The following is a 17,745-nucleotide window of genomic DNA, read 5'->3' as shown; positions in this document are numbered from 1 at the left end:
ACGCACGTCGTTCACGCCAAAGGATTGTAATTAATAATGTCTAAAATTACATATCATTAATTATTACACATTTTTTTGCTCAATTTTCAAGACAGACTAGATTGCGTATCTTTTTAGAATCTGAGTCATAAAATTAGCCTCGGAAGGCTTTTGGTTGATATAGAAAAATCAAATATTGTTTTCATAGTTCAGTCATTGACTGCTTCGTTCCGATTTGTACGCGCCTAGTAAAGTTGCATTATTATTCTAATTTTATTATTAGTTCTAATCCTCATCACCTCAAACGTCAGCGCCAAAATGGCGATAATCAAATAGACACTAAATACTATAGCTGAAAGCCTGTCTTTGTCGTAATTAGACGTAAATGTCATTATCCTTTAGGAAGGACACAAATTGTAAGACAAAGGAATAATATCATAAGGACAAAGGATAAAATAAATCCTATACAGAACTACTTTATAGGGAATTCCTCACATCAACGGGGAATTTATTAAACATTATGACTACAGAGCTATAGAGTCGTTTCATTTTTTTATTTTGATATTTTTTATTTTGAAAAATTGAACCTTATTAATTTTAAACGCAAAACTTATTAAAGCTAGTTTTAGTAATAAAATTTATTTATTATTTTCTTTTCTTTGTCTATAGTTTTTTATTTTAAAAAACATTTCTTTGTAGTATTTCTTTATAGCTCCTATCCTATATTGCGGTGGTGTAAAATTTGGATAAATTTACTCTAAATTATCGTCTTTATATTTTTCCAATATTATTATTAATACTATTTAACAGTCTACCTAAAAAGATATCTAACAATAACATTTGATAACGGAGATAAAAAAGCATTGAGGTCGAGGCAGGTCGTGTCCACAGGGAAAGTGATTTACAGGGTCACTACGTCGTATTATTACATAGTATTCACTATTATATTTTTAACATTTACTTCATATGCAAATAATACGTTAAAAAATATAAGCATGTCAAAATAAAATCTTCAAAGTATTTGTTTTACTTATCCTTGCAAATAATTGATATTTTAAGATTTTACGTGAAATTAATTTTAGTGTAAATATTTATAAGTAAAAAAATATAATGAAATATCTACATATCCTAATAGAGGCTAATATACATTGTCTACTAATATTTTTTATTATAATATACATATATTTAAGTACGTGTAACATGTAAGAAATATGAAAGCAAAGTCACGGTACAAATTAAATAATTTTACGGCCAATGTCAGCTCCACAGACGGCTTTGCCGGACTTACCCGAATTGCACTTTTAAACTGTCTCTTTAAGATCTCTCCCGCTAGTATAATGGCGAACGTTGCTGTGGTAGTGCTCGATAATTACATTTATTTTATTTAATGTACATTTAAATCAATTAAAAATTGTGCATAAATGTAAATAAAATTAAATTTTAGTTAAACATTTTATATTTATCAATTATTCCGTGTTTTTTTTTAAATAAACATGAGGAATTTGAAGGGATTGTATTTTGTGCCAGTGTTTTTTTTGTGTGTATGGTCAAGAAGTTTGCATCAGGAAAACCGTGAGTATTTTTAAAAATTTATTTTATCTGTGGATTAAATAAATATAAATGTTTGTATACTTATGTAAAAAATGTACACAAGATTAATTCGCGCCAATTTTCAGATGACTGCAAAAATTAATAAATTTTTGTTGCTTTATTCTGAAGCAATATTTTACATAACATTTTTGGAATAACAATTGTGTATTTAAGTTAACGATTACTTAATTAACCTTCGTATTCGACTTTGAAAGTTATTGTACTTACATTTCTATTGTTTATTCAAAACAAACCTAATTTTTATGAAATAAAGAAGGTAGTTAAATAAAATATTAACAACGATACTTAGGTAACGTTATTTATAATATAACAAGGCTGTTAAGATAATTTACAAAAAAAAAACGTTTTAAAAAAATCTAGAATCTTATGACTCTCTAGACCAACATTTTTAGAATTTAGTTTTTTTTTCTTTACGTTTTATAAGCTAACGCTTGACCACGATCCCACCTGGTGAAGTGGAGATTAGTTAAGAGAGTTTAGTGTTTTATCATTTTCACATTGAAGACCAGTGTTTAAAACAGAAGTTTTCTCTCTCGCTCTAACAAAAGTTCTATCCTAAGTCAACATAACAGTAGATTTTACGAGCCTGCATTATTTGTTTTGTTTTTTTAATTACATAGGATTTTTTTATTTTGTCAGATTGTTTTCCGAGAGTTTCGTTGTTTGTGTGTGTATTTATATGTATTTTGTCACACTGTGACTTTCTGTAGCCATTGAAGACTAAGCATATTAGATGCAGCTTCATAGGGAAGGTTTTTTTTCTAAATAAACAAAATCTGATTTATAGCTTCCTTGTCAGCCTTTTGAAAAAAGAACAAAAAGCCATGTCGGTAGCGTCTTTTTTATACTACTTTTTAACTATAGAACTTTGAAGGTCTGTCAACAAAAGTATTGGATGACAATAAATTACGTTCTTTAACAAAAAAAAAGTTAATAAAATTAATCTCCGTAATCTTACCTGATGTTATGAGAAATGTCAATTCGATGTATTATTTGGTTAAGCAGTTACTAACGAATATGTTCCCAGAATTGATTTTGTTCTCATATTAATTTGAGACGATTTCTTTTGATTTAATGCGACACCGGTTAAATTAATTTATAAATATTGTATGCGGGAATCTTTAGAAAACTAAACTGACTAACTTACTCCTCTGTAGTCTATTTGTTTCTTCTCTTAAGAATACTTATAACCGAACTAGCGGAACTGCGCGGAATCAATAAAACCGTAAGTAGCCTTTGTGTTCTTCCAGACTATACTCTACATCAACGTCATATTTCAGCTAAATCCATGCAGCCGTTCTGGAGATACCTTCAAACAAACATCTTTCCATCTAAACATTCGTATTTATAATATTAGTTGGATGTTAGTAAGATGTTAGTAAAATTACTATTCAAACATTTATTAAGTAGAAATGAAAAGGTGCCAACTTCACTTTAAGAAACATAAAAGATTTCTTCCCGGTTCCATTGTATACAGTCCCCTTTAAACTATTGTAAAATAATCCCGGTACAAGACAACGGGCTCTCCCTACACTGTCAATTGTGCATCGTTATAACATAAAAGAATCAATTAGCTCATAGACATTGACAATTGACAGTAAATTGTCAAGCTGTTCACTGTCAAGAAATGTATCACATGTTGACCTTTGTGTCTTGCTTTGAATAGGAAACAAAAATACGTTTATTCGTAGAACGGAAGTAGGTCTAAGGGTGCATTTTCATTAGTCGATACATCGGTTAGACACCACGTGACGAGTCCCCGTATACGGTCTAACGACTAAACAAAATGATCGGTCGATACGTGAAGGAAGTGTCGTGCGAGGGACTCATATCATTGGTACGATGCGCGGAAAGGAAAAGGTAAGGACTATCGCCTAACTGGCTATGAAAAAGGTTCTCGCATGCAAGCGCTATGACATGAGCAAGACATCGATTGAGTTTCGACTAATGAAAATGCGCTCTTAAATTTGCCGTCATAATCCGAATTATTTAATATACGTAATGCGTATAAACAATAATAAACTGTGGGATAAAAAAAAGTGTTGTGCATTATATTAAAGTGTGAATTAGGATTTTTTACTTTATATATAGAAAAAGCATGTGATATAGTTAACCTGCTACAAAATTTAATGAATGAGAAATGTTCAAAAATTCCATAAATAGCAAAAAAATATGTATCTGTCGTCTTTGCATTGCTTCTCAATAAATTACGGATATCGAAGCACATTGTAAAGGACAAAGTTGTTTAGATTATAAACGAGGAAGCGACACCAAGTGAACGGTTCAAATCTGATAACCGGTATCTCCTAGTAACGCGTATATACGTAACATAGTCCATATCGATAACTAAGGTCAATATACAGTGAGAGATGTCTAATCAGTTATAGTTTACAGAATAAAAGTTAAACAAACTTACTCGTAAGTTTTGGTACTGCCGTACTCAGAGACAGATAATAGTTGATTAATTATACCATTAGTACAGAGTTCTCACTAAATTTAAAGTCAGTATGTCTCTTAGCAAACAATTTAGAAGATTTTGCTTGGCAGATTTCATTTAATTTCCGATTTCACATTTTGTTAGTGACACCAGCCGTAGAATCTCTATCTTTAAAATATAGATTTTTATTTCATTTTTGATACAAATAGTTTTAATCAAGCAAGGCTGGAAAGGTCACTACATATCACAAAACTGGGCGCGGGGTTAGGTTTTTAAACAAACATCACGTGTTTAACGGCTCCTAACTTTATTCTGTTACCGTGTCATTTCTAGTACATCTTACTAACATTAAAAATGCGAATGTATGTTTGCTTGAAGGTAACTCCAGAACGGCTGTATAGACCACGCTGAATTTTGGCATAGATGTAGAACATAGTCTGGAAGTACCCCTGGTAGCATATGTTTTTTTTAATACTGCGCGGACAGTCGCGGGAGACAGCTAGATAGACATAAATTAAAAGGGGTAATTGCTAACAATTACCCCTTATAATTTATGTCTATCTAGATAAAGATTTTGCTTAACCTTTAACATTTGGTATTATAATATTAGTAATTTATCTTTTATTGTTCAAAAGCAAATGTAACAGAATTAAAAAGTATTCAAATCCCTCATACTTAATTAATTTATGTTATTTTAAGACTGTATTACTCATAAATGAGTGTAATGTAAACATCTGAGAGACAAGGTCGTACTTCGCTGTATCATGCAGGGCTCCATAAACTGCGACCCGTAACTCTGACGCGTTCTTTGATAACGTTACAGTCGCAACACTCGATTTTATTTTTATCCGTGAATCGTGACATAGAGTTACATAATTTATTAAATCTAGAAATAAATATATAATAATTTAATTTCTGAAAGGGATAGACAGATATTACTGATTTGGTCATGATCCTGTCGCAACTTTTTCAGAATCTAAGTCGGAGACTTTCATCTCTCCTTCTATCTTCGTGTTTTTTTACTCAAGAAAAAGATTTTTGCTCAACAAGTGCGGTATAAAGCACCAGAAACCGACGTGCATGTATACCAAGATGCATTAATCTAAAAGAAGCGAGAGTGGTGTGTTCTGACAACGCTATATAAAGTTTTTGCCTACCGCTCTGCATTACTGGCGTGTTTTATGTTGCTATTGTTGTATTCCTATTAACAAGCTATATCTATAAAATATTGGTATGTTCGGCCTGAGAGCGTCGGTGGCTCAGGGGTCAAGCTATGACTTGCAATCTGCAGGTCCTGTGTTCGAAGCCCTCCATGTACCAATGTGTTTTTCGATTTCCGATTTTCATGTGTACATTTATCCGACCATCTTACGGTGAAGGAAAAACATCGTGATGCAACCTGCACATATCTGTCGCACGCACTTGGCCAGCGTGGTTGACTATTGTCTAATCACCCTAAACTTAGGGTCGGCTCTGAGCCCCTCGGTGGGGACGTATAGTGAGCTGATGATGATGTTCCGCCTGATTTTCTTAAGCTATCAATGTAGTCATTAAGTTAATACTTAAGGAACTCCTGCAATAAAACATTCAAACATGCCACAAGTCACGTATTTGTTCGTTGTACCATAATTTTGTATTATTCATTAAAATTTCCAGTCTATTTTGCATCCGCCTCCGGGTCTTTCCCGACGTAATGTGTGACATTTAAAACTTCCGCGTAGCCCTGGCCCTGCACTATATATGTTGTCATATAATGTCACATATGATATAATCAGGAATAATTATGTATGGATAAAGTAACAGTATTTAAATAACAAAACTAGAATTAATATTACACTATTTTTATGTTGATACACCTACTTAGGGACTCGGGATCTAAGTTAGGGGTGTCTATGCGTATCGCGGACGAAAGCGAAAGCGTACCCTTGGTCCCGTTCCGATGCGTTGGAGGAACAGAGAGGTTTAGTGGGTTTGCTTCCAATAAGGAAGAGAATCCCATATAACTGCCGCGTCCCTCCAATGCGTGGAGTATGCATAAAACATTCCTCTCTGGAAATAAAAGGGTGTCTATGCCTTAACATATCGTATCATACTATCATATTATATTATACAAAACAGAAATAACAATATTTATAAACGGAGATGTTGGTTTCAGAAAACCGCGGTTAGTCAAACAGGCTGATTGACTCCATACATCTTTAGATTTCATCCCAGATATGTACAGGATGCATCACGATGTTTTCCTTAATTGTAAGAACGTCAGAACTTTTATATTGAAGGCAAAAAACGTCCAATCAACGGACGTCTAACGTCCGACTAACGTCCTACTAACGGACGTCAACTGTCCTGAAGTATTTCATGTTAAGGATACAGTACAAATGATATGATTTCTACATTTTGTATATGTTCTGAATGTCATATGGAAGATTCGTTGCAACATTCACACATCAGAGATACTAACAGAAGCGATCCCGTTAAATTTAATGTCACTTTAAAGTCATTAAAGAAATTCAATACTCCTTAAGGACATAAAGAAAACATAAATAACATCAAGCTATCGTAAAGTGAAGCTTGAAGAACTTAGGACTTGTACACAATGGAGTTTATCAAGTTTTTTATAAACGTATGTGAAATTTTTGTCTAAAGAAATCGCGTCACTAGCATTCTTTTACTAACGGATTTATTTACTATAAATATTTTTTGTACTGAAAAAACCTTTAAGTTTATAAAAAACTGGTATAAAAGTGACCATATCTAACTATCATCAATCATCGATCATATCTAATTAAAGCGTCAATAGCCTAATGGTTAAGAGTAGGGATATCCGATCCGGTCGAAAGTTCGAATCCCGCCATTCGACTAGTATCGTAAACCATGTCCTAGAGCAAGACTAGAGATTAGTCGGAATGAATGGTACAAGAAATATTAGTTCATTTCCAAAAAATCTGCTAATATTTTTTATTTAAAAAATCTAACTAAACGTAAACGTAAACTGGTATATATCCAGTTATGTTTCAGGGATCGAGTGAGTAGGAAATTTACACGTAAAAATGCATATCAGGATCTAAATTCGTGAGTACTCGCATGTATATAAGTTCTTAGGCTCTCATTTCAGCAGTAGGTGTCATTGACACGTGGCGTGCACCCTAACAAGGCCAAGGGCAAGAGAAACCTACTCCACATAATGTCACGTAATTCGTAAAGAGTTTTGAAACTCAACTACAAGTATAATGAGATCGCCTTGTCCTATTCCGATGAATGGAATATGTTATCAATTATTGCGATATCTTGTTAAACGGTTTTAGTGTTTACTAATTTACCTGTCATCGATACAATATTTTGTACTCGTGAATTTTGCCTCCGAGAGCAATAAGTTTTGATATCTTACTAATATTATTTATGTTGGTCTAATTTTTACAATTTTGTCAGACCCGGCTTCAATAGCGACGGTACGATTATGCCAGCTCGTTTAATAAATTATAAGGAAAGGCAAAATGGGATTGACATGTCCGATAAGGACAAAAAACCCAAGATAAATGTGATAAAAAAAATCTTACTAATATTATAAATGCGACTGGTTGGATGGATGGATGTTTGTTAGAAGGTAACTCCATAACGGCTGCATGGATCTCGCTGAAATTTGGTATAGATGTAGAAGACACCTGGAAGAATCATAGGCTATTATTTTTTTTTTAATTCCGCGCGAAAGTTGTCTCGGACGCCAGCTAGTTCACAATAATTATATTTGATAAATAAATATTAATATAAATTACATTTAATTTATCTTATTACACTAATTCTAAAACTTCAATAAATCCACAACCGCACGTTTGCACGAAACTTCCTGCCTCGCACAGCAGCGTTGAGGAATGGTCCGTCCACAGCAGTATTTCCAAACCGGTACGACTTACGGTCCTTCAAGAAGCGAGCGTATCGCCATCTCAAAGGCTGGCAACGAATCTGCGGTTCCTCAGGTATTGCTGATGTCCATGGCCGTCGTTGAACACCTCGGTGTTCCCGCTGTTTGTTTGCCCCCGACTGTGATAAAAAAAGCTTATTTCTTTGTGATGCCTTCAATTCGCAGAACAAGATTCGCGTTCTTAAATAAAAAAAACGACGTAATTTATTCTTTCTAATTACATTCACGAACAAGAAACCCGTAAATTGCGTGTTCATAAAGACTTTACGGATTCTTCTTTGCTTAGGTTAATTTAATTCAAATGAGTCAAGAACATCATCAATGTATTTAATATTCCCACGTTATAATGAAAGTTAGCTATGATAAAAATTTATTAAAGTTTTCCGAGACCAAAATCCCAGGAAAAAACATATCGCCATCCCTCTCATTACCATTGCCAAAATAGAGATAACAATATTTTTATTGTATGGGCTTGGGTCTCGGAAACCAACGGTTAATCTTACAAAACTAGGGTATTGTATTAAGATTTATTTACAGAGAATGCACCGCGACCATCATTCGATGAACACAATAAGGAACATTGGAAGATGCAGGCGCAATGGATTTTAAAAAATAAGGTAACATCAACACAACAGTTGTATTACATCATCTTCTATTTATATATATATATATATATATATATATATAAATCAATTGATGTTCGTTAGTTTCGCTAAAACTCGAAAACGGCTGAACAGATTTATCTTGAAATGTCCGTGGAGGTGTAGGGAAGGTTTAAAAGGTGAGAAAAATTCGAAAAATTGCCGGGAACTAAGTTTTTTTTATCATTCCACGCGGTTATTTAATTCGGTATAACAGACAATTTCACTAACCATATACTTAATGTCTACAAAAAATGAAATAGTCTTCTGTTCTGTTTCTTGTTTATGGCTCTCCCTCATCGGATTGAATGAAATAGTGTAAAAAACATTTGCTAAATTTTACATAAAAACTACATTCTTAAGAAGGTTTGATACATTCTTTTTTTTAAAACAGTTTAGGGCACTTTTGAAATCCTCGTAACTGTTGTTATTTTAGCTGTTTAATATTTCTATTGTTTCTTAACCTATTGTTATTGTTCAGGTATCCAGTACGTTAAACAAGAGGACAGCGAAGAATGTAATCCTGTTCCTTGGTGACGGCATGAGTATCACCACACTGGCCGCCACACGAGTCTACCTCGGGCAGAAGTATGGCCATATGGGAGAGGAGTTGAAGTTGAGCTTTGAAGCCTTCCCTTATACAGGTTTAGCGAAGGTAAGATGATGATGATGACGATGATGATGATGATGAGAGTGTGATGTAAGCGCGCAATGAGTTTCGTGGAAATAGTTAGTGATTTTGTACATAAGGTAATGTAAATCATGGAAACCAATGTAAATTTGCGTTGCGCTTGCTGTAATCGTCGACGTAACTGAAATTGCCTGATTTTGAAGTTTTAAATTGCCTTGTTTACGAAGGGCCTTATTTATTTTTTTAAAGTCGCCCTTATTTGTTAAAATAAAAATTATTCAATAGACTAAAACTAGAAGTAAACATTTGTATGCTAGTGTTTCCTATTGTAACTTTCGAGAACATTTATACAACAGCTGTTTAGAACTGTTATGGCTTTAAGTACCCGGATCAAATAGCCTGGTAGCCAAAAAAAATACTACTAAACCTTGGCCTTTGTTAACTTGAATAGTTTTTCATTAATTGTGCGAATTGAATCGGAAATATTTTTTTCGCAGACGTATTGCGTGGACCACAATGTAGCGGACTCAGCGTGTAGTGGTACCGCTTATCTAACAGGCGTGAAGGCCAACAGTGGGACTGTGGGCTTGAGTGCTGCAGTCAAGCGAGGGGACTGCGATGGACAGAGGGGGGGAATACACGCCGTCACTGGCTTGATAGACTGGGCGCAAAAAGCAGGAAAAGCTACTGGTATGCTTTTTAATTGAAATAGCGCCATCTGTTGGCAAAATTATAAAAAATTCGTATAAATTACTCGATGCTCGTTTTAAAATCTAATTGTGTATTTAAATAATTGGTAACTGTAAATATACGGGACTTTAATTTATAAGCAATGCCTTGTAAAGTAACATCATAAAGTATCTTTATTGTATTTTTACCGTTATCCCTTATGTTGCAAACAACATATAATAAGTATTTAGTGTATTCATTCTTATTTAACATTAGATTTATTGTTAATTAATATTTTATTTTCTACTTCTTCGTCACATTAGATATGGATAAAACTAGAACTTATTAGAAATAGTACCTGGATGACCGAGCTTTGCTCGGTATTTTTTTTTTAATTGTGTTTTTTTGGAAATTATATTTAAGTACGAATTACTAATAAAATGATTAAATATGAATAATATTTTTCGATCTTAGTCATAGAAAAAGTTAAGTTTATGTTTAAGTTGATTATCGATAAAACACGAATAAAATGACATTTTCTAAAAATGATTCCTAGCTAGATCGGTTTATCGCTCCCGAAACCCCCTACATACTAAATTTTATGAAAATCGTTGGAGCCGATTCCGAAAGAGATATATATATATACTAACGGACCCGACAGACGTTGTCCTGTCTACACGTCTTTAATTTGAAAATATCAAACTTTTTTAATAAGCTAAAACATTTTGGACCATTTTGATGAAAATTATTATTATTCAAATGTTATGACAATATCCAATATATATATGGAGTTGAGTTTGACAGTGCGATGGTAGCGCCGTCTGTCGGATCCAATGTAAAACATTCCAGAATCAACAACTACTAATAAATTAAAAATTAATTAAAACAACATTGTCCAGCGGACAAAATTGTGAATCTAAACCATTCCCAGATCCCCTTGAACACACACAAAAAATTTCATCAAAATCGGTCCAGTCGATTGAGAGAAGTTCAGTGACATACACACTCACAGAAGAATTATATATATACAAGAATTGCTCATTTAAAGATATAAGATAAGATTTTCAAAGATTTAATATTCTAGTCATGAAGCCTTCTGTCTCAAATCTGTGAAATGAATGAAAAGAATTCAGCATAAATATCACGCCTGTCCGTATATTTAAATGAACAGGATTCTTACGAAAAATATCTAACTAAAACTCAGTAAATTTAAATCGTTACGCTGATTATTTTCATTCGGTTACTTAAGTATTATCGGTATAACTCAAACTGGTTGAAAATATTTTTGAACTTTATAAAATCATACTTAAAAAAACTGTTCTGTCGTTTCAACAACAACGAAAAGTTTTCTTCATCATATAAACTAGTCAAGTCTATCTTCAGATCTATAACTGAAAACTTTCGTGGTTTTTACCATATTAATATTCGTAAGAAATGGGATTCTTTCCACAATTCAGCAACCGATATTTCGACACAATTCGACCATGATCACGGGTTGACTGACACCTCAATCGTGGTAAGAATCCCGTTTCTTACGAATGTTATAAACTTTGGATCGTTCGTAAAGATTATTGATTTAAAAAAATATTCTTTTCAGGTGTGGTAACAACTACACGAGTGACGCACGCAACTCCTGCTGCATCTTACGCGCACTCAGCTGATAGGAGATGGGAGGCGGATACAGACCTTCCGCCTAACAGCCGCTGCGAGGACATAGCACTACAGCTGATAAGAGGGCGAGTGGGCAGCCAGATTGATGTGAGTTGGCATATCCAGTCAAAATACATACAAAACAAATGAATAGAAAGCATTGACAAAAGAAGAGTAAGCTCCAAAGAAACTTGGATGACATGAGACTTAAAGCATCTTACTAATAAGATAAAATGTTTAACAATTTTTTTAGTTGGTTCTCTAACTCCTAGTAACAATAACTATATCAGTTTCACAAGTTGCTTTACCTACCAATGTCATAGCATAGTAAAAGGGATATTACAATCGTAACAACATTGGTGCAATAACACTATAAAATATTATTAACTTAAGCTTTAAATTTTTTTTTCTAGGTTGTAATGGGTGGTGGAAGAAAGAACTTTTTGTCTCGTACATTGAAAGACTCTCAAGGCAATCCGGGATACAGAACCGATAGCTTGGACTTGATTAAAGAATGGCAGCTCAATAAGAAATCGCGCGGTGGAACTCCAAAGTACATTTATAATAGGACACAATTACTGACACTTGATTTTAGGGCTTACGATAGTGTGTTGGGTCTTTTCGCAAGCGATCATTTACCTTACCATTTGGAGGCGACTGAAGATGTACCGGTACTAAGTGAAATGACTCAAAGAGCTATACAGATGCTGTCAGCTAATAAAAATGGTTTCTTCCTCTTTGTTGAAGGTAAGGCGAAATTGTCAGCTGAGAGATAGCTTTTTGTTTTTCATTAAAAAAATCATAAAAAACAACACCCGGCTTCAATTGTAATTGAATAATTGAAGTCAAAAAGAGAAAAGATTTCCCGTACCGGGAATCGAACCCGAGCCTCCTGGGTGAAAGCCAGGTATCCTAGCCACTAGACCATACGGGATTTGACTGTATTATCAAAATTTACGCTTTGATGATAAGCGTTAACTTTGATGAACCTATTTCACTTTTTTGTTAAAATGTTAACCTAATTATATATTTTCTTCGACTCCTACACTTTTGTTACGGTCGTATTTCAAATATGTAAAAACTATATTGTTGCGCATTTTAAAAAAGACACTATTCCGTCATAATATTTTGCTGGCACATTTTCGTCAGGCGTTTTGCTAAAACTTAAAATAGTTCAAAGAAATTATATTATTTGTGGTAAAAGCACAATTTTTAACTCTAGGCGGACGAATCGACACTGCACATCATGAGACAAAGGCGCGTAAAGCGTTAGACGAGACGGCAGAATTAGCCAAGGCTGTCGAGGCCGCTATCAAGATGGTGAATCCTGAGGAGACCCTGATCATTGTGACGTCAGACCACAGTCACACCATGACGTATAGTGGATACAGCAAACGAGGGACAGACATATTAGGATTTACTAATAGAGTATGTATCTTTTAAATACTTTTTTTTTTTTTTGAATTTGCTTATTAATAGACCTTTATAAAACCCGATTTCAAACTTTTGCCTAAAGTATTGACTATTTGGTGTAAAATATTGGTATAATACAATAAAATCCTGAATTTAAACTTCTTACGTAATTAATTGCACATTAGTGCACAAACAAAATCAATATTACTTCATTTCCAAATAAAAATTATAAAATATAAAATACAAACATAATATAAGAAATTGTAGTTCAAATAGTAATAACATTGTAGAACAACAAATTATTTGTTCAATAGAAATATCAATTCTTTCCAACACTCATACTGTTTTCAACTTCCAATATTCTATCGTCTTAAATTATTCATAAAAAAATTAGGTCTTTAAAATAGTAACCACCTTTCGTCGTAGACGAAAGCGCAAGCGTGCCCGTGGCCTCGCTATGATGCGTAAGAGGAACAGAGGGGTTTAGTAGGTATGCTTCCCATCCGGAAGAGAATCCTACATAACTACCGCCCCGGGGCGTGGAGTATGCATATAGCATTCGCCTCTGAAAAAAAAGGTCGTTCAAATAGTAGTTAGTGTAGAATTACTATGCCATCCTCAAACCATAGTTAACTAGTCACCAGTTACCCTACTTACCTACAAACCATAGTAACTAATTTGCTAAGGTTTGTGGAATGTAATTTCTTCAGTCTTGCAGGATGATTTATCTGACTTATCTACAGTCTCCATTCTAGTTACTAACTTACTATTTGATTCTTACAACATTTTTATTGATGGAATTTAATTCTCGTAGTTGAATGCATCTGACAATTTGCCGTACACCACACTGAGCTACGCTAACGGACCAGGCTACAAGCCACACGAGAAATTCCAGAGACATAATCTTATGGTGGACGACATGAGTAAGTTATCAAGTTAATCGTAATATTTACAATATTCCTAAAAATAAGGAGCATTTAAAGCTTACAAGTTTCAGCAAATTTAAATTAATATTTTATAACAATAGAGAAATAGAAAAACAGAAAAAAACAAGCGAAAAAGGTCTAATTAATCAAATCGGAGGATCATTTATGAAAATGTGGGAAACCACAACATGTGTTTTACCTCCTTTAAAATCCGACCTTTTAAAATTTCACAATAATAAAATACTTTCATCTTTTAAATTAACTTCTCATAAAAATACTTGTATCACTTACTTCCAGACAACCCCGACTTCACGTATCCGTCTCTGGTGCCGATATCTCGAGAGACTCACGGCGGCGAGGACGTGGCGGTGTTCGCGAAGGGACCCTGGTCACATCTCTTCACTGGGAACTACGAACAAAACTTTATACCACATGCGATCGCGTTTGCCGCATGCATAGGACCTGGTTACACTTCTTGTAAATTATGAGTCTAGGTTTCAAGTTTGAGTTCTAAGTTCTGATTATATGAGTTCTGAATTTCGTTCTGAGTGTTAAGCACTGCCCTCTATAAATGGACTGGCTATAAGACATAGTATTTTGTGCCTATTTGATTTTGATGTGATGTTGATTCGAACTAATAATGATAAAAATAACTGTCCCGTAACATAAACAGGCGCCTTTAAATCGTAACAAAACAAAAGATGACATTCGGTCATACATTTATAAAAATCAGTGGTTCTGAGATTGCAGTGTTTTGTTATTTTTTTTTGTTTCTGTAACGTTGACAATATGACCTGCCGGTATTTGTTTTGAATAGATATCTATCTTCTATGAGTTTGTATGTATGTCATTCAATTGTGACTTTCTATAACCTAATTATGAAACCAATTTTGATAGTACAGGTTTTAGGTACGATCTCTTAGGTTTATTGTTCATTACTATTTTTCTAGACTCATGTTATAAAATAAAAAGCGTAATCTATTCTGAAGAGTAACAAATAATGCACATAAATACGTTTAAAATCATTAGCAGTAAGTTATTTTTATAAGCAGTTTTTTTTTTGGTTGTATATAATTATGTGCCTTTAATTGTAGGCACGTAATATGTATGTAAAAATTAGTTTCAAAGTATTATTAGTATAGGTATATGACTTATTTTAGTAAAACATATTAATTCTTTTGTAAATATTAATGGCTATTAGTAATTAATTAACCTACTCATCGTTGATTTCTGAGCCCAAAATAACTATATGAAACAGTCTCTCCCAAACTGGGCAATAACGCCCGCTTGTGGGCTGCAGGTCTCAAGTTGCGGGTTATAGTAAAAGTTTCGTTTAGAATTCTCCGTTAATATACATATATATAGGTCACAATAATTAATTAATTTAATTTGAAGTTATAGTGGTTTTTAAATATGTGAAAATATGGGGGCGCAAAATAATATTTATTCTCAAAGTGGGCAGTAGACAAAATAAGTTTGGTAACCACTGATATATCTTCATACCACTTATTGCCTATGACAAAATATATTTTATACAGAGATTTTGATCTCGGAAATCGACGATTAGGAATATGCTTATTTTAAGTTAAGTTTACCATAATTACGAACAAAGCGTTCGGGAAAAGTTAATATTAACTTGTTTCACTTCATCATTATTTATTTTTGAAATTACAATGAAAAATTATTGAATTTACCTTATTTATTCCGTATTTGAATAAGGTTAATTACGTTAATTAATAGTGTAATGTGCGCCTTTGTAAATAATTATTATAAATATAAAAATTGTATAGTTTAAAGCATTTTTATTTAAATAGTAGCTGTTGCCCGCAACTCCATCTGCGCGGAGTTAAAACATAATTAGTAGCCTATGTGTTCTTCCAGATTATGTTCTATATGTATGCCAAATTACATCGAGATCTCTTAAGCCGTCTCAGAGATACCTTCAAACAAACATCCATCCATCTAAACATTCGCATATATAATTTTAGTGTGATAACGACCAATCAATCCTCCAAGAGCATATCTCTAATGGCCGGCAATCCACCTGCAGTTCCTCGTAGTTGCCACCCATTATATTTTTTTATTAAAATATTGTGTCAAACACATCCATTCGTTCGCGCAAATTTCTCAAAGAGGGGTACAAAGTTTATATCTTACATATAAAATTCTCGTGTCACAATTTTCGTTCCCATACCCCTCCGAAACGGCTTGACTGATTCTCATGAAATTTTGTGAGCATATTGAGTAGGTCTGAGAATCAGCCAACATCTATTTTTAATCCCGCGCGGACGGAGTTGCGGGAGACAGCTAGTTATATTATAAATTTATCAACTATTTTTAAACAACTCTTATCTTAATAAACCAACTTTAAACCTATAAATGAATTATTTATTTCAATAATGTAAGCTTCTGTAAGTAAATTAACGCTATAATATTGCTTGAGTACGAATCTCAGGATTTCGTTGTCAAACAGACCCGAAATTAATTGTGTTAGACGAGTATGTTACTTTGTACAGGTATCAACAGAGTGATCAATTTTCGAATTCTTAGTTGACACGAACAGCATTTACGAAATAAAACTATTATGAAACAATAAATATTCAACTATACTGCATTAGTCACATGACTTTGCTGGTTGTCAGTTTAAGCTAACACTAAAGTTGATTTGTATACTCTTTGTTCTAACTGATACGACTACCACAAAGGTGCATTTCTCTGGCCTTATAGAAAACACATAACGTAGCAATAACACTTGTTTATATTGTTATTCAAAATTTGTGCACAAATCAATGCGCAAACAAAAAATTATAAAAAATATTGCACTGTCTAAAAAAAGTTTTAATAATCACAGTAAGAAATGTCGCTATTAAATAATAAACTATTCAATTTAAAACCTAATTTCTCTAAATACTCTTTTAGTTTAGTCTAGTTTAGTCTTTAGTCTAGTTTTATTTCTACAAAATATTCAGATAAAACTTTCGCTCATCTTCGAATCAAATTTTATTGCTTTTAATTTTATCTCTGTCGCTGTCTGTTACTTAATTACACTGTGCGTTGAATCAATTAGTACCGCCATTATACTTCAACGTTCTCAAATTATGAGACTCCTCGCGTACGAGATACTTACTCTTACACATTAAATTTATCTCAATCACGTAATTTGAAATTTATTCACTGTTTTAATATTGGCTGACGTTCTTTAAAACATGGCTGTAATAGATTTTCGAACATAATTATATTTTATTATATTAAAGCTTTAGTAAAATGACTTCTTAAATCAATATAACTTTGTTTTTCAACTGATAATATATACGTACAGGTACGACAATATGTTTTTGCGTAAGATACAGAAACTAAAAATTGTTTTACGTAAAAGGTTCAGCCATCAGTCGCAGACTGCTGGGTACAGGCCTACCCCAAAGATCGCCACGATGACCGGTCCTGTGTTACCTGCATCCAGAACGCTCTCGCAACTTTGACCAAGTCATCGGTTAAAATGTACCTTTAATTATCAATTGACTTCAAAAAGAAGATTCTGAATCCATCTGTATGTTTTTTGACCATATCAATAAGAAATAGTTGTTAATTTTATTATAAACAAGCTGTCATCTGCGACTCCATACGTACGGATAAAAAGTTACTTAATCAGCCACGCAGACGTTCTGGAGATACCTTCTAATATCGATCCATATATTAAAAAATTCGCATTTTTAATATTATAGTAAGATATAGTAAGAAGTAAGTTAAGTGTTTATGATGTATATGAACTAGTAGCATGTCTCTGACCGCATTCATTCCTCCGGACCTCACGGTACAGCCTCCAGCGATTCAGTTAGGCTTCAGCCTTCGCGTAGGGTGGACGTGCCAAC

General features: G+C 33.4%; 1 protein-coding gene and 1 non-coding gene across 2 annotated transcripts; one reads left to right on the top strand and one right to left on the bottom strand.

The window, feature by feature from the left end:
• Positions 1-1,306: 1,306 nt before the first annotated feature.
• On the top strand, positions 1,307-14,908 carry LOC106119716 (membrane-bound alkaline phosphatase). Its single transcript, XM_013314848.1, has 9 exons — positions 1,307-1,551; positions 8,484-8,563; positions 9,069-9,242; positions 9,716-9,908; positions 11,485-11,645; positions 11,951-12,284; positions 12,760-12,965; positions 13,765-13,873; positions 14,174-14,908. Exons 1-9 carry the CDS (start codon positions 1,473-1,475, stop codon positions 14,362-14,364), a joined length of 1,527 nt encoding a protein of 508 aa, XP_013170302.1. The 5' UTR covers positions 1,307-1,472; the 3' UTR covers positions 14,365-14,908.
• On the bottom strand, positions 12,400-12,471 carry TRNAE-UUC (transfer RNA glutamic acid (anticodon UUC)). The gene has a single exon. It is a non-coding gene; the product is annotated as a tRNA-Glu (tRNA).
• Positions 14,909-17,745: the final 2,837 nt, after the last annotated feature.

Source organism: Papilio xuthus, unplaced genomic scaffold (genome assembly GCF_000836235.2).
Source record: "Papilio xuthus unplaced genomic scaffold, Pxut_1.1 DF827135.1, whole genome shotgun sequence".
NCBI classification, from domain to species: domain Eukaryota; kingdom Metazoa; phylum Arthropoda; class Insecta; order Lepidoptera; family Papilionidae; genus Papilio; species Papilio xuthus.
The sequence above is the reverse complement of the archived record's forward strand: the minus strand, read 5'-3'. Positions and strand labels throughout refer to the sequence as shown.

What these genes read in the sequence shown, in the direction of transcription:
- LOC106119716 (XM_013314848.1), top strand. Translation starts at nt 1,473, where the DNA reads ATGAGGAATTTGAAGGGATTGTATTTTGTGCCAGTGTTTTTTTTGTGT. An exon ending in AAAAGCAGGAAAAGCTACTG is followed by an intron (nt 9,909 to 11,484) that starts GTATGCTTTTTA and finishes TATTCTTTTCAG; the next exon opens with GTGTGGTAACAACTACACGA. An exon ending in GAGTGGGCAGCCAGATTGAT is followed by an intron (nt 11,646 to 11,950) that starts GTGAGTTGGCAT and finishes TTTTTTTTCTAG; the next exon opens with GTTGTAATGGGTGGTGGAAG.